The following is an 18,516-nucleotide window of genomic DNA, read 5'->3' as shown; positions in this document are numbered from 1 at the left end:
GCCCTGAAGTCAGGAGGACCTGAGTTCAAAACTGGCCTCAGTCACTTAATACTTCCTAGCTATGTGATCCTGGACAAGTCACTTAACCCCAATTGCCTCAGTAAAAATAAAATAAAAATAAAAAATAATAGTTAATATTTATATAGATCTTTATTATTCACAAAATATTTTTATTATCTTATTTGATCCTCACAACCCTGGGATGTAGGTGCTACTATTACTACTATTTGCAGATGAAGAAACTCTTAAGTCTGTAAGTGACTTGCCCAGTGTCACATAATAAGTCTTTTAGGTTAGATTTGAACTCAGATTTTCCTGGCTCTAGGCCCAGTGCTCCCTGGGCTTCTAGCTCCCAAGACTGACTATTGCAATCAATATACAAGGCAGCCATTCCAAATCTTTGTGTCCCTCCTAAAGCTTTCTATACTCCTTTTTCCCTTCCTCTCCCAACAGAGAACACCAAGAAGGAAGAAATCATTTTTCATGTGGTCCTCTCTCCCCAATCATTCCTTCTTTTCACCTCTCCTCTATTTCCCTCAAAATTCCAGTCTCTGATTAAGAAGTCAACCCTTCTCTGTCCTGAGTCTTCTCCCCTCTAGACTCCTCCATAAGCCTGTCCATTCAATTAATTTAATTTGTCAATAAAAAATATTAAGTGCCTGCTCTGGGTGAGACTCTCTACTTGGTGCTGGGGACTTAATGGGGGTAGGTGGAGGGGAAAGAGTCTCTGCCTTCAAAGAACTTAATTCCTACTAGAGGGATAAAGGACCACCTGGAACATGATTAGAAACTCCCTCCACCAAAGGAAGGCACACCTTTAACTATAGAACTGAAGCCAAGTGACTTGCTCAGGATCATACAACTAGTAATGTGTCAGAGACAGGACTTGAACCTGGGTTTTCCTGGCTTTATGGCCAGGAAACTATAAAGCATGGGATAGAAGTAAGGATGGAATGGAAGCAGAATAAATAACCCAGGATATGGTAATGGAAGGGAGGGGGAGAAAAGAAACAGGGGCCAGAGAAAGGGAAGATTTTCTGAGCATTTCAAGGGTTGTCACCTGGAAGCATTGGTTTTAATCTCTCTGGCACCAGGAAGACAAACTTCCATAATACAGATGCAAATAGGAACTTAAAAATCAGAGCTATCCAAAAAATGGAAGGAGTTTTCTTGAAAGATAATGAGTTCTCTGTCACTGATGATCTTCAAACAATAACAACAACAACAATAACAACAAAAAACTTTTACCTCTACCTGTTAAATTTATTGCAAGAAATATTATTTTTGAGATATGGGTGGGACTATATGGCAACTGAGGTCCCTTTTTTCCAGCTCTGAAATTCCATGGTTCTGTCCCTTCCAACTCTGAGGTTCTATTGTTATTCAGCCTACTTTAACTTAACAGGTCCCACATGATGGATGCTTCCAGCCAGGGCAACTCCCATTTCTATAGCTCTTCAGGGCATACTCAGTGCTTTCTCACCTTAGGTGAGGGAGGTAGACATGACATTATTCCTATTTGACAGAGAAGAAAACTGCTGCCCAGAAAGGTTGTGACTTGTTTATTATGGTCACCCCTTTATAAAGCATCAGAGGTAAGTTTGGAATCTGCATGTTCTGATTTAAAATCAACTGTTCTTTTACTTTACCTTTTACTGCCTAGAGATTTTTCTAATGTCCTATTGTGATGATTTTTTCCTCCACCACCCCCACAAAAACTGTCCCTGAGCTGGGAAAGAACCATGGATTGAGCCTGCTCTCTCATCTAGATAAATGCCCCTTTGCAGGAAGCGCTAGAACTTGGGGCAAGATAGGAGGGAGGTCGGGGGCTTTCTTTGGGGTGAGCCACAAGAAGCTGCCTCTGTTTTGTTGACCAGAAAGCTCCACCCTGTTCTTTCCACACAGAGCTTTGATTTTTTTCCCCTTTCCTTGCAATCAAACTCCCCAAAACACAGACTCAGTAAGCTGCGGGGAAGAAAATGAATGTGTCCTCAGTGGGTGGGTTTCCCACATTAAACAAAACAAAAATCCCTCATGAAAATACAGGCAAACATTACTGTTCAAAATCAGCGCTTGGGATTTTTAAAGATCCTTCAAAATTTAAATAGTAGTGACTCATGGTTTGCAGTATGTCCAAGAATTAGCTCATGGTAAAAAGTATTTATAGACCATTTTCCTTCTTTTCTTTGAAAGGATATTAGACCTAATGAAAAACTACTGTCCATGGAACTTTAACATTGTCACATGAATGGAATATCTCATCCAAGAATGTAAGTAGGGAACATTCGCACAGAGGGGTGCCCTTTCCAGGAATAATAAATGTCTTTTTTGTTGAAGAAGCTTATTCAGTGGCAATTATGACTGCTGTAATGAACTAGGGCTGTCTTGGGTATATGAAATTTTCTCTAAGGGGAAATAATCACCAGATACACACCTGGCCATTAGTATCTTTGTACCAACTGCATAGAGTCTCAGAACATTACAGAATCACCTTAATGTAATCTATAATCATTCATAAGAGATCAACTTAGCAATTCACATACTGTCCATATGACAATTCTTTTCTGTTCTGGTTAGAAACTCTGAGGGTCTTCCCCTTCCAGAATGATTCTCTTGTGATGGCAAATCAAGCCATTTTTTGAAACTGAGACCTTGGAAAGATCTTAGATTAAAAAGGCCAAGATCATCCCCTTTATGCTGAGCCATGGCCAGTCATCTTGACATCTGTCTTGCCACTGGACTCTCCTAACTACTGAAGAACGAGTGAGACTGATAATTCTGCACAGCTCTGCCTCCTAAAATCCAATTCATGCACAAGTCATCCCCCTCATGATATCATTGGTCCTCTTTGAGAACATAAGACAAACAAGTATAATACTGTATAGCTAGAGGAATGGTCCATTGAGTCAGTCTAGTGATGGACTGATAGATGATGAGCTCATGTAAAGTTGCAAAATATAATAACAATAACAATAGCTGATGCTTATCTAATGCATCAAAGTTCTAACAACTCTGAATCTTATTGTCCTTATCTGCAATACCTATTATATCTGTTTTATAGAGTGGTTATGAGGACCAAACTAAATAATCTATGTAAAGGGCTAGGTTAAATGACTTTGCCATTGGTAACTCAATTAGGTAATTGTCAGAATTGTGATTTGAACTCAGGTCTCCCTGACTTTGAGTGCAGCATTGTGCCATGCAGCCTCCTATGTGAGCACAAGATTTAACCTTCTTAGGGCACAGCTTGCTCATCTGCTAACTGAAGGACGGGTACTAGTGATCTCTAGGTTCTCCTTTAGTCCTAAGTCCTATAAGACTTTAAGCCTATAAGGCTTTTTGAAGAGAACAAAAGGGGCTAGGGGACGGGAGGAGAAAGCAGCTCATGATTGTTTTTTGTATTTGAATATTTGAAAGGCAATTATAAAGGATTAGATTTGTTCTGCTTGGCCCCAGAAAACAGAAATAGTAGCAATGAGAGGAAATTATAGGGTTATAGGTTTTGGCTCTGAATAAGGGGGAAAAAAATCCACATGATAAGAGAAGTACAATGGCTACTCAAAAGATTTCACTAGTGTTTTTCAGGCAGAAGCCAGAAGTTGTCAGGAATATTGTAAAGAGGATTTATATTTGGGATCATGTTGGGTTATATGAGCTCCCAAAATTCTTCCAACTAACTCTGAGGTTTAGTACCTTAGAGATCTAGTTTAATACCTCATTTTATAGATGAGGAAACAGACCCCAATAGTGAATCCAAGGTCTTTACCATTTATTAGCTGTCTGAACTTAAGGAAGTCACTTTCCCATTTAAGACTTCATTTTCCTCATCTGTAAAATTAAGAAGTTGGATCTGATGATGTTCAAGGTTCTTGCTAGCTCCAACAAATTATGTATGACTCAGTTTTATTTCACTGAGGACTAAATTGGGCTCATAAACAACTCACTTGCCCCAAAGACCTAAATATGAAATACAAAGCTGAAAAATCAATTAGATTTTTAGTTTTAAGGGAGAGATCACCTAGGCTACGCTCCTAATTTTACAAATAAGATGACTGAGGCCTAGAGAGGTTAACTAACTTGTTCAAGAACATACCACGAATAAATAGTAGAGCTGGGATTTGAACTCAGGTTCCTTGACTTCACTCGTGTGTGTTTTATATGCTTTTTCTTGCCCTTTGCTCTCTTAGCTCAGGTGCATGCAGCCTTTGAGTCTTATTCTTCAGGGTTATTTCAAGCAAATCTCTTATCCAAAAGTATTTTTGCTTTAGAAGTGAGAAAGTAGGAATTATCTATTAGGAAGAATTAATCTGGAGCCCTCTGTGATAGCCTGAGTTTATTTCTCTTATGGATCTACCCTTCTCAGATAGCCAATGTAAGACCCCACTACAGGCTGGTTCCATGGATTCACCGCATTACTCCTTGTGCAACTTCAGGAACATCAGTTCCATATCTTAGGCCATGGTTTTCTTTTCTGTAACCTAGGGATACTGGACTTAATGATGTTCAAGTACTCTTTTAGCTTTAATATTCTTTGTTTTCAGGCCAGCTGCAGCTCTACTACCTCTTGATTGTCCTTTTCATGTTTCTATCACAAGCAATTAAAAAGCAAGAAGCAATCCTTGAATATATTCCAACTGACCAAAGGCTACTTGGATTCCAACCAATACATTTTGGGGCAGAGATCACACTTGGAAAATTTTATGTGAAAAGGAAAGTTCTTACAAGAGTTAAGAGGAACTAGTAATTGGGAGCTACCACAAAACAGTTTTGCAGGCCAATTTGCAACTCAGTTTGCTACCACAACTATCTCATACACTGCACATGGTCACTCGTGTGCACATACACATGCCCTCACATTCTCACACATATATAGGTCCTCACACTTGGACACACATGTCCCTTCACACTCTTATATGCACATATACCCTCATGTGCCCTCTCTCACACTCATAGTTACAACAGACACATATACACACACAGCTCCTCAGATTTTCATACTCTCACATGTATTCTCACATTTTCATAGCACAAACATATTCTTGTATTTTCATACATATATCCTCATACACACACATTCTCTTCACATTGTCACACACCTATATCTTAACACACTCTCTCTCTATATATATATACACATATTCAGTCATATACATCTTCATACTAACACTACACAAATCTTGTTTTTTTGTTACCATATGAATGTTGTCCACAAAAAATGTTCCAACAAGCTTCACAGCTTGCATTCAGAAGCCAGGAAAATAAATTAACTAGGATCTGGAATGAAATAATGTCTCTATGACTCTGTCTTTATCAATGTGCCAGACAATGATTGAGGAGCAATTATAACTGAATTCAGTTTAAGCCAACCAATATTTATTAAGAGCTTAAAATGTATAAAGCATTGGACTAACTACTAAGAACCCAAAGACAGTCCCTGTTTCAATAAGTTTATAATTTAATAAGAAAAAAAATCTAAAAGGAAAGAAGATCAAGTCTCTGCAACATGACTATCATTTACTAAAAAGTACGATAAGCAGCAAGGAGAGATCTAGGCAAAGTACTGGTATAAATTAGAGATTCCTCTTACCTGAAGCAATGTAGTTGGAATTTTAGAGGGAACTTCCAGGAGGGGGAGGCAGCTATGCTTCCAGGAAGCAAAGTAATTTAATGGATGGACATGGGTAGGAGTTTAACTCAGGCATGGGGGTAAAGGAATGGAGATATGAGGGGGTAGAATAAGAGTGAAAGACAAAGCAAAATCCAGATTGACAAAATATGATTTATTACATGAATATGAAGGGAAATATTATATGAATATTGAAATATATGAACAAAAACATTATGAGATGAGGCTGGACAGATGGACAGAGCTACATTATGGAAGGCCTTGAATGCCAGAGTCAGGAGTCAGCTGGCACTAGTTTGTCACTGAAGATTCTAAATTATTTATCTAAATCTTAGAATTAGACTGGTAGATTAATGATAAAAGCTAAATTATTGATCTTATTATTAAATATAACTATGATAAGGTTGATTTTTTTTGTGTAATTAGGAATTCTCATTATTTTATAATTATATTATGATCACAATATCTTGTGAAGATATTGCAGAGCCTGTAAAATCTCAGAACTATTTGAATGTTATTTATATTGATGGAATGAGAAAAATAGTTGTAGTTGACTAAAACTGTTTCTTTCCTAGAAGCAACCTTGTTAGGATAGGTAGATTAGGGAATTTTTAATATGTTAGAGGTTATAGTAGAAAGTATAGTTGTTATGGAGTCAGACGATGTTTCAAATTCTGACTTTAATAAAGATTAGCTCTATGACCTTGAGCAAACTCCTTTATGGACTCTCAGCTTCAGAATACTCATGGGGGAAGGCAATTTGGGTTATTAGGGAAATTAGAGCAAAACTCACCAGCTATTCTAACTCTACCCATTCCTTTCAGTTTTGCTCCCCAAGTTGATTTCAAGGGCAAACAAGGGCATTGTGGACACTGAAAAGAGCCATCCAATTGTAGCCTCAGCCAATTCCATTATAGTTTTGATGAGTGGAATTCCCAGGATGATTTGAAGGGGAACTGGTCTAGCAAATTATTGGACATTTCTTTTCCTTATTCTCCCATAATCCTTCACAGGGATTCAACCTATGTGCTAGGGGTATTGTTTTAGATTTTTTGAGATTCCATAGATACCACCAGCACAAACAGATTGTTGTAATATTGTTGAAAGAGTTCTGACTCAAAAGTCAGAGGACCCAGGTACAAATCTCATTTTTCACATTTATTGCTTGTATGATCTTTGGTAAATCTGTTAGCTTCCCTGGGCTTCACTTAATCTTTAAATGATGCAGTTGGAATAGATGGACTCCAGAGATCCTTTTAGCTCTGGAACTGGGACTCATCACATATTACTTCCTTCTTTTGTTCCACGACCAGCCCTCCCAAAGTTCTAGTTGGGCATCTTTTTGATAATGTGTCTTCTGGTACCCAGTTTCGACTGGCAATGTGCTCCCTCCACTATGTATCTCTCCATGGTCTTTGGAGTAGTGATCTGCAACTTTAACTCTGGAGACAGTTATTTCATGATTCACAATTATATTAAATAATAGGTAGAGAAATACTGAGATATTTTTTCAAAAGGATACATAATTTCTTTTTTAATAACTTTTTATTGTTAGAACCCATGCCAGGATAATTTTTTACAGCATTATCCCTTGCATTCACTTCTGTTCCGATTTTTCCCCTCCCTTCCTCTACCCCCTCCCCCAGATGGCAAGCAGTCCTTTACATGTTGAATAGATTACAGTATATCCTAGATACAATATATGTGTGCAGAACCGAACAGTTTTCTTATTGCACAGGGAGAATTGGATTCAGAAGGTATAAATAACCCGGGAAGAAAAACAATGGACTGTCCACCCAAGTGTGTATCATCATTTATTAATTTAGTTTTTTTGAGACTTAAAAGACCTTGGCAAAAGAGTCAGGTTGGCCTTTAAATGTGGAAAGCAAGTCATCTTTCCCTTGCACACTTGTGTGGGGACTGGGATAAGAGAATGGTAGGGAGGATTCATTTTAATTCATACAAGGAAAGAATCACATGATGAGACAGATTCCATATTAATAACTCATATACAATATTTTGACATTCACAAAACTCTGACTTTACTATCCTCTGAGATGGGTATTACAAATATTATTGTTCCCATTTAATATTTAAGACAATTGAAGTCTTCAACTGAATGATTTGTCTGGTCTTATACAACTAGCAAATGTCAGAGCTGAACTTGGATGCTCAAATTCTTGATTATAAATGCAGGACTCTTTCTACCACACCATGAAGCTTCTCCTTATAATACAGACAAATTAGAAGTGGAGCTGCATAGGAGTGGAATGCACACACTCCCAAGATAAATGAGTTCCCCATCATATCAAGAGTCCAAATAGAAGCTATCAAGATTTTTGTAGGGGTGGGGGAGGACTTTGTGTAGTGGGCAGAAGATTTTCTTTGCTCTAAGAATGTTCTCAGCTCTGAAACTCTGGTTACAGGACTTCTCAAACACACATGACATTAATAAGAATTCTTAGTTTCTTTTTCTTTCATGTAACTAAACAAGACTGAGTTGAGAAGAGTCACCCTTTGCTTCTTGCTGTTTATAGCTCCCTTTCCCTTTCTTTTATTCCTTTTCTGATCTCATTCTTAACCTGCTTTTCTTTTCTTTTCTTTCTCTAACTCATTCTTATCTCTTTATTAATTTAAACACTTACTTTTCAAAGCCTAGCTCACCCATACTTCTAATGCTTCATCAAAGCTCATATAATTCATTAGGTTAGCAATCTTATCATTGTAAATCCTAGATCAGACCTCTTGACGTTGTTGTGCCACAGTTCTCTTTTGTCATCCTGACTCAGTTTCCTTAAATGTCCTGACTCGGTTTCCCTAAATTGTCCTACCTTGATTTTCCTGAATTGTTCTGCCTCAGTTTCTACTTCTCCCTCCTAATCATGATGATCCAGATAAAGAGAAAGACCTTCTATCTTAGGCATCATCAAAATGTTGGGTGCTTCTCCCCATTCTGTAATCCCAATTATCAGATGTCCCCTATGCCTCCCCTCACCCTGTTAGAATCGGATTGTTAGTCCCATCTTCCCGCTCTCAGTACCTTGACTCCGCCCCTGCCTCGGTGTACCCCTTGAGTCTGAGCTATGTGTATATATGTCATATTGTTGGCTGAATTCTTGGAGACGATAGTCTCATTCAGCCCTGGGACCAAACCATGGATCCATTTGGTCTCAGTAAATCTCTCCCTTTCAAATAAAATATTAACTACTCTCTAATCTCTATCTTGCCTCAGTTTCTCCAGCATTACAACATGTCATCCAATGAGACAATCTGAAAATTGTGCACAATGAAAAGACCCAAAATATATCACAAAATGAGACAAACTAAAGTTGATGAGCCAATGAGATACTTTATACTGTCAACCAATTAAAGGACTTGAGACACATCATAAAATGAAACAGTCCAAGGTAGAGAATAGAATAAACAGAGTTTTATAACATTGGATGATCCAAGACATATTAGCTAATGAAATATCTCAAGCCATGTCACTCAGTGAGAAACTACAAGGTACCACTGAAAGGGATATCCTGAGGTATGCATCCCCAAGACTTAATTAAGATGGACATCTTGAGTTATATCATCAAATGGAACAAACCAAAATATTTGTGTCATCCAGTGAGACATCCTAAATTGTGTTACCCAACCAGATATTTTGAAGTGTGTCTAAATCCCGAAGAACAACACTCTAATACATTAATATAGTAAAACCTTCCCCCACCTCAAACTTCAAATCATGAAAAAATTATTTGATAATAAAATCAACCAAATGAAGTGGTTTAGTAGTGTCTGCTTTCCATCTTTTCACATTTGCTAGACAACAAATATGGTTGTTCATTCAAAAGTTCTCTGACTTTTGAGCCAGAATTCTTTCCATCATATTACAACAATCTATTTGTGCTAGTGGTATCCATGGAATCTCAAAAAAATCTAAAACAATGCTCCTAGCACATAGGTTGAATCTCTGTTCCCCTTGGCTTGAAGCTATCCCGTATAAGAAGGCATTCTTATACAAGAGACACTGCAGTGAATCTCTCCAATCACCCTGACACAAAGGTTCAGGTTGGTTATCTCCTATCACAGTGTGACTTACTTGTAATTGTCATCTTCGACAAACTTCTGAAGCTCTTCGATATAGCGAACAGACTTCAAATACTTTTGTACATGTGGTAACGTTATGAGGTGATCTGTAAAAATCCAAGAAAATTCATTTCAAAGACAAAATTTGGCTCAATTCCTCAAGTGAACAAAGGTCTATAATTGCTATAGAGGAACAAAGAAAAAGAATGGCAATCCCTGACCTCAAGGAGATGACTACTCAACTGAAGAAAGGTGAGGTAAGTGCAAAGGAGAGGTACAGGCAAAATCCTATCAGAAACTGAAGGAGAGACTATTTTCACATGAAAAAGTGGAGAGTGAAAGGGGAGAGAGTTGGCTTCATGTGAAGGTAATATCTGAGTAAGGGCTTAAAAGAAAGGAAAGACTTGAAAAAAGAAAGATTTAAAAAAAGAAAGATTCATAGTGTCAGTGAAGAGTGAGGATAGTAATAGTGGTAAAAGCCATTATGTCACAGAAAGGAAAAAGAGCAGAATAATAATGAAAAATGTAGAGTAATCTATTTGGTTGTGCCTAATTGGACTTCATGCCTCTAGTCTATTCCCTCTGTAGTCTGTCTTCCTTGTCTAAACAGCACAATCAGGGAAGTAACATGAGATGGAGTTGGTTTGAGCTAGAAAGTGAAGGGCATTAAATGTCAGGATCAGGAATTTAAACTTTATTTGGTAGAGAATGGGAAAACACAAGGTTTCTGAGAAGAGGAAGGACATGTACAATACAAAAAGAAAATTACTTTGGAAGAAGTGTGGAGTGCAGACTATAGAGAGGATAGGCCAGAGAAATAAAGACCGATTAGGAAATTCTTATAATAGTTCTAGAAGAAAAAATGAAGACCTGAACTATTGTGGTACCAATAGGAGTGGGGAATAGATAATGGATGCAGAAGATATTTCAGAGATGGAAACACAGAATTTGGCAGTTGATTGGTTGGGGGTGGAGAGACAGAGGAAAGAGTCAAAGATAATTCTGAGATCTTGATGGATTTTCTGGGAGGATGATATTTCTCTCTCTCTCTCTCTCTATCTCTCTCTCTCTCTCTCTTTCTCTCATATCAAAAGGAGAACTATGAAAAATTTCCATTTTAGGGAAAAAGTAACTCTTATTAGCCCAAGACTTCTCTGATACAGGGCTGTTTTCACCAATCACAGTCACCCTATCTTAAGGCATTTATTTAGTCTTCCTTACCCACTGCAATAGGTTGCAGATGGGCTCTAGAGTTAGTTCTGGGTGAATCAAGTTCCATATTTTTCAACAGGAACAAAAGGTCAGGACTCACCCACCAATGGGTCAACCACAGAAAAATCAGGAGGTTTTCCTGCCTAAAACCTGCAGTGATTCACAGAATACAAGAATCTCAGAACTGCAAGGAACCTGAAAAGTTATGCAATACAATTTACAATTAAACAGGTATCCCTGCTCTAATATCCTCAACAAGTAGTCACCTAGTCTGCTTAGAGATTCCCAGTGATAGATAACCTGTTACCTCCTGATATAGTGCATGTCATTTTGAGACAACTTTTATTGCTGAGAAAATTTTCCTTAATGAAATTGAAATCTATATCTCTTATTATAGCCCACAATTCTGCTCTATAGAAGAATAACTCATCCTTCTTCCATATGACAAAACTAAAATACTCAAAGGACAATAATCATGTCACCTCTAAGCTTTCCCTTAGTGAATATTTTCTGAATGGGCAATTTCAGTATTAAAAGGAACTCCTGGGCAAGGAAATTCCTTCTTCCAATGCAGGTCAGCACCTTTTCTACAACTTTTTCTTTTTTCCAATAAAAGTAGAGTTGCATGGATGTGAAAGAAAACAAATGTTTATGAATTCAAAAAATTAAATTAAATTTTAAATGGCTAGTAATTTTTTTTTTTTAAGTTGTAATCTTATCAAGTCACCCACAATACTCCTCAGATCACACTGCCAGTATGTGTCAAAGCTAGAATTTGAATCTAGGCCTTCTAGTTTTCTTTTTTTTTGTTTTTTAATGAAAATATTTTCTTTTATTTTAAATTAAATTTTCAGAATTTCATTCTTTGCTCTTCACATATTCCTCTCTATTGAGAAAACAATAATAAAAAAACTGTTACAAATATGTATAGTCAAAGAAAATGAACCACTTTTTTGGCCATATCCAAAACAAAATATGTCTCAGGCCTTCTAGTTTTGTTTTGTTTTGTTTTTGGTGAGGAAAGTGTGGTTAAGTAACTTGCTCAGGATCCCACAGCTATTAAGTAATTTTTTTTGGTCTTTTTTTTTTATCTTCCAGTTTTCAAGGCCAATTCTCTATTCACTATAGCTGAAAGGTTAAATTCAAGGCCATTCCCCTAAGATTGAATTAGATTAGATTATTGTTGGAAAATGTTTAACAAAATAAACAAAAACACAATAGAACACAGACAATGTAAATTTGTAATTTTCTAAGTCACTGTGTGGCAGGCAGGGGTCCATTTCTATTTGAATTTGATACTCAACTATACATACCATACTGTATACCACATGTACTATACCATACTAATTTTCATTTCCTCTAACCCAAGTTAAAAATTCCTAGTTCATAGGATCACTGGATTTATCTGGAAGGAACTTGAAAAGTCATTTAGTCCTTCCTCTAATTTTACAGATGAAGAAAATTGAAGTTCAACATTGAGTTCCTCTAGATTCTTCAGGTATTTTAGATTCTAGTTCTCACCTATACTTGGTCACCTTTTCTGGATGAGCTCCAAAGCTAAGTACTATAGCCTTGGCCAAAGAGAAATCTATGGCACTAGAAAGAATATGAGGCTTGGATTCCAGGAGGATGGGGACTATCTTTGGTTTTTCTTTGTATCCCTACCACTTATATAATGCCTGGCACCCAGTAAAAATAGTAGGTATATTATAAATGTTTATTGACTGAATGACTGATTCAGGACACCTGTGTTCAGTCCCAGGTGAAAAATCACCTTAGTTCTGAGCTTCAGTTTGACACAGTGGCTAAAATGTTGAGATTGGACTCCAGAAGGCAGAAGTTCAAATATAGCCTCACACCCTGGTTATGTGATCCTCTCCGGATCATTTAACTTCTCTTTGCCTCAGTTTTATCATCTGTACAATGGGAATAAAAATAGTTCCTCCTAGAATTGTTTTGATATTTGTAAAGCACTCAGCACACTAGCACATAGTAGGCTGTTCGTTTTCATCTTCCCTTACTCTATGGGATTTGAAATAGTTATTTCAAATGATTATGAAAATATAATCAAATAAGATAACAGATAATAAAATGCTTTTCAATTAAATATAAACTGTTATTTTTAGAGAGCTCAACAATAATTCCACCACTGGACTGTTTGTTTATTTAATAAGATAAAATAAATTAAAACTTGTCCCCAAATCTTGGCATTAAAAATGCTGCTGTTTAGGATATTTGCCTCAAAGGATTGAGGGTTTTATTTTTTCTTGCTGGCATAGGCTGTGCTGAATCTATTTCTCAAGAAATCATGACAATCCTCTGAATTTAAGAATAAACATGAGCTGTATAACCTAAGTTTAATTGTCCACTTTGATGGCCTTTATAGGGAAGGCACTACTCCTGGGGATCTATGCTTATTCAATATTCAAGGTTGAATTCTTGAATTATTCAATATTCTTTCCTGTTGCAGGCTTTTCCTTAGAGCCTTCACATTAGATTTAAATACTATCCACAGTATCACATTTCTTATTTTCTACTGGGATCTAGAATTTTCCAAAGAGTTAGGCAACTCCCTAAGGCTAAATTACAGAGCAGGAGTCAATGAGCTTTGGCAAGGGGAATTTTCACTATCAGGACTTCCTTCTATTGATAAAAGCATTGGCGAGGCCTCCCAATTCTCAGTGTGTTGGAGGCAGCTGGAAAGAACTCCGGAGACTTAATTGTTAAATTTTCAGTGTGAGCATTTATATTTTAGAAATGGACAAGCTCTACAAATCAGAGTTTAATTTATTGCTTTGTTAATTGACAAGACATAAGAAAGGGATGAAGAAAAGGTCAATAATAAAGATTCAAGTTCAAGTTTGTGGTGTGTACTTTTTTTTTCAGAGAACTGCATACCCATCATTCCTCCTCGCTCTAAGACCTCAACCTCCAAGCCTCTTCTCCCAATCAATTTTAAAAGCTCACAGCCTTCATTGATTTTTAAAATTAAACAATTTTCCGAGCTAAAAACAAATAACCAAATAATTAGTCATTAGACATAGGAGTAGGTGGTGAGTAAAGTTGCTATATAAATCCAAATTAGTTACTATTATTATCATTTTTTTTTTTTGGCTAGGAATACATATCATGTTGTGCAGCAAACCAATTTTATTAAAAGGATTCCTGTGCAAGAGAGGCTGGACTAGAAGACCTTCAAGAACCATTTTAATTCTGAAATTCTGGGATTCTTCAATACTGTCACTTCCAGTTCTGACATGCTATGTTTTGTATTTTAAAATTCTATAAGGTAAGGCCCTAACTCTAGCCTTGTATGTTCCATGTTCTAATCCTCTAATGTTCCAGAGATCCTTCCAGCTCTAACATTCTATTATCCCAAGAGTCTGTACATATTCCATTTATAAAGGTAGTATTCTATTAATAAGTTTTAAAATAGGAAAGTTACACAGAAAAAAAGCTATGAGTAAGTTATTTGAAGGAAAACAAAGGCTAGGTTTCTGTTGCACCAAAATAATCATGGAATCATAGACTCTTAAAGGCATAAGGCATCTGGGAGGGAAAAGAGTCCAATCACTACTTAAGTGGAAATCCCCTTATTAAATCCCTGAAAAGTATTCATCTCACTTTTATTTCAAATCCTCCCATAATGGGGAACTCCCCCTTACCCCAGGGCATTTCAACCTACTTTTGGAGCACTTTAATTATTAAGGAAGACTTTTCTAGCAATTATAATGAATGGAAATCTGCCTTTCCACAATTTCCACTCAAAGAACTGTTTTCTTCTGAATTGAATAGAACAAGTTCTAATCTTCTCCATTACAGCCCTTCAGAATCTGAAGACATCACGTCTCTACCAAGCTTTCTTTCCTCCGGACTTACCTAACCAAACTAACCTTCATCATTTTAAACAGTTTATCTATAGCAAAGTTTCTGGACCTATGACCATTCTCTGATTTAATTCCAATTTGTCAAAGCCCATTCTAAACTTTTATCACCCAGAGATGACTACAATATTCCAGATGAATGTCCAGGGTGAAGGGCAGCAGGAGGCATGTCTTCCTTTACAATTTTCCTAAGTAATGTTCCCTAAATTTCCTTTGGTTCCTAAATCCCAAATAAGGTTTGGAGATCCCAGGATGGCACTCATTATGAGTTAAAAATAAGTCTTCTCTTTCATTCTTTACTTCTACATACACATATTCTTAGATAATTTTGTGCCCAACAAAAATCCTCCAGAACAAGATATCAAATGTTAATAGAACAACATCTGGGATGTTGGGGAAATACATTGGTTCAAACACTCACTATACTGGGTCCAAACACTTCACTGGTGGTTGCTATGGTGAGCTGAGAAGGGGGAATCAAAGCATGTTCTGTTTTTGGAAGACTATCACTTCTAACTTCTGGGTTAGACTTTAGCAATCACATAGCCAACCCCCTCACTTTCAGGTAGGGAAATATATGCTGGACAACAAAAGGTCATGTCTTTAGCAAATGGTGAGCCAAGATTCTACTCTGGGTTTTCTTTCTCCAAATCTAATTCTCTTTCCACTAAACTGCAATGTCTTTATGTTCCATGATGTCATCGTTATATCCATGGAAGGAAGCAGAGGAGTGAAACTGGCAGCAGTTACTTCTTCTTGGCTTTTCTATGAATTCCTACAGCATCTGTTTCCATTATTAAAATGAAGATTTATATTGGGTGGGGAAATGTGGAGAGATGTATATTTGACTTGGATTCAGGAGAACTGCCTGAGTTCATATCCCACTCTGCTATTTATTGTGTATATGACCTTAGTGCCTCAATTCCCTCATCTGTAAAATGTAAAAATTCCCTCCTTCAGTGGATTTTTGTAGAGAAAGTTTTGAGCTCTACAGAAATATGAATAGTGGTGGTGGTGGTGGTGGTGGTGGTGGTGGTGAAGATGATGATGGGACCTAAAAATTTCTGGTGGGGAAAGCACTTTAGTACAAACTTTTTACTGGTCTGTGCTAGAGAAAAGGGGCTACTGTTTTAACATAAAAAATTACTAACCATAGCTACAGGAGACTTGTAAATCAGCTATTATTCGCAGAATATTGTTCATCTGATTAGATCTTTGTTCATTTTCCATGATGCTTCCTGAAGCTGGGTATGCAGAATCAATGTAGATTAAATCCAGAAGATAAATTCCTGAAATGAAAGTCAATATAAGAACATGAAATGAGCTACTTTTAGTGTAAAGGGAAATGACATCATAGAAATAAATAGAGGCAAATAAACTTCCCTTGCTTGTCTCCCCTCTCTCATCACCTCCCCCTCCTTCTACTCTCCCACAAGACAAGCAGAACATGGTTCAAATGTTTTGGAAGGACTGGCAGTTAAGTTCTAATGGTCAGTTCTCATTTTATTCATAAGCTGGTCAACTGCAAGGGAAGTATCTGGGCAGCACTAAAAATTAAAAAATGCTGCTGCTAAAAAAATGTTGACCAAATTTTAAACTCATTTAAGTTTGCAGTGAAAACTATTTTGGGACTGTACCAACTGAGAAATGTCAGGAAATTTCATTAGCCCATGATTTATTGCCTATACTTTATTAAATTTATATAAAAGTATAGTGTTTTTATATTATAAATAATAGATTTATATTATATGTAATAATATAAATAAAGAATGTTAAAATTCAGTCATTCATTCATCCCCTCATTTGCTCATTCCAATAGGTATTTTTTGAATACTAAAAATATGCAAAGCTCTACACTGGGTACAGTGAGGTATATTTTGAAATCTGGATATGACATGGTCTATTCCCTCAAATAATCTGAAATACTGATACCATATAGACTGCTTTGATAGGTCAAAAGATTTGTGATTTCAGTAATGTGTGAGTTCCCCTTCATACCTTCTTATCTAATATGATTCTTGTCTATGACTTTCCATAAAATACTCCATAGCAGAGCTACCAATACACCCTCTTTGATATCCTTTACTATTTCACAAATACTAATCGGGCACTTATGATATCTATTTCTTATTCCTAATGCTTGTTCCATGGCCAGTCTATGTACTTTGCTAGGCATCCATGATGTCCTTGATGATATCTTTCTTATTGAGTTATAATTTATTTAATATCCACAACAAATCTTGGCAATCAAACTAAATATGGGACAAGTGATAAATTATAAAATATTGACATTTTCATTAAAAATAGCCTATGCTTTACAAAATGAAAATACATTTGGTCTATGTTATAAGAAGTACATATAAAATGCTTTATAAATCTTAAAGCACCAAATAAAAGTCAGATATTATTACTATCATTTCTGTACTATTTGTATCCTAACTGAACTCTATTTCCTTTTTAAAAAAAACCCAATATATTATATATTTCCTTACTTTGCAATATTATATAGATCATAGATGTATAAAGCTAGAAGTAATCTCTGAGAAGTAACCTCATCTGGTCCAGACTTTTTATCAGAGATGGAATTTGAACTCAAGTCCTCTGATTCTGGAGTCAATAAGTGCATTTTCCCCTGTACTATGCTGCCTCTCCTAAGACATTGTTTCCACATGATTCTTTTTATAGCTTCTTGGATTCTTTATACATGTCCTTCTCTTTAAAGTGCCATAATTATCTATTATATTGATATATCATAATGTGTTTAATTATTTCCCAAAAATTTCCTCCATTTTTATTATTATAAATAAAGCAACTATATGAATTTTGGAGACACCTAGGTGTCACAGTGGGTAGAGTGTCTATGTTGGACTTCCTGCAATCAGAAAGATCCAAGTTCAAATTCAATGTCAGACATTTAGTAGCTTATGACTCTGGGCAAGTCACTAAATCCAGTTTGCTTCAGATTCTTCCTCTGTAAAATGAATTGAAGAAGAAATAGCAAATCATTCCAGTATTTTTGTCAAGAAAACCCTAAATGGGATCACAAGGAGTTGGATAAACTGAACAATAAAAGTCATGATCAATCTTTCTTAGGGTAACTAAATGGCACGTAGATAAGAATACCAAGTCTTCCCAAGTTTCTCTGAAACTATTCCCTTCATCATTTCTTACAACACAATAGTATTTCATTTGTTTAGCTATTCCTCAAATGATAGGTACCCCCTTATTTCTAATTCTTGGCCACCACAAAAAAGTTGCCATAAATATTTTTGTATATAGTTATCCTCTTCTTCTTTGATCATTTTGAGGTCATTTTCTGTTCTTCTAGTAATATATTTAGACCATAGTCCAAGGAATAAGATCATCAGTTTTATGACTCCTATTTGTAATTGCCAACTTGTTCTCCCAAAACTTTATATTTGTTTATAGTTACATCAACAACATAGGGGACTACTGATATTGATTTTTCTCTCTTTTTTTGGCCTTTTTTTTGCCAATTTAATGCATGCAAGATGGTATCTTAAATATTGTCTTGATGTATATTTCTTGATCTATTAAGAAATCATCTTACAATTTCTATTTTCATCAATAACCCTTGGAAAGTTGGACGCATCTCAACACCATGTTGACTGGGTCAACTACATGATAGTCTCAACTGAGTACTCACTGTTGTACAGAAAAACTTTTATTCTTCTTTGATTGACTCTACTCCACCCC

General features: G+C 36.3%; 1 protein-coding gene across 1 annotated transcript in view; it reads right to left on the bottom strand.

Annotated features, from left to right (window-relative positions):
• The window catches only part of RALGPS1 (Ral GEF with PH domain and SH3 binding motif 1), a 702,309-nt gene that overhangs the window by 154,230 nt on the left and 529,563 nt on the right, over positions 1 to 18,516 (bottom strand). The window contains exons 10-11 of the mRNA XM_051979668.1: positions 15,951 to 16,088; positions 9,717 to 9,810 (exon numbers count right to left, since the gene is read on the bottom strand). Coding sequence (XP_051835628.1) covers positions 9,717 to 9,810; positions 15,951 to 16,088 — 232 coding nt within the window. The remainder of the gene's footprint in view (positions 1 to 9,716; positions 9,811 to 15,950; positions 16,089 to 18,516) is intronic.

This window comes from Antechinus flavipes, chromosome 2 (assembly GCF_016432865.1).
Source record: "Antechinus flavipes isolate AdamAnt ecotype Samford, QLD, Australia chromosome 2, AdamAnt_v2, whole genome shotgun sequence".
Classification (NCBI taxonomy): Eukaryota; Metazoa; Chordata; class Mammalia; order Dasyuromorphia; family Dasyuridae; genus Antechinus; species Antechinus flavipes.
Note: the sequence above shows the minus strand (reverse complement) of the source record. Positions and strands in the feature narration are given on the sequence as shown.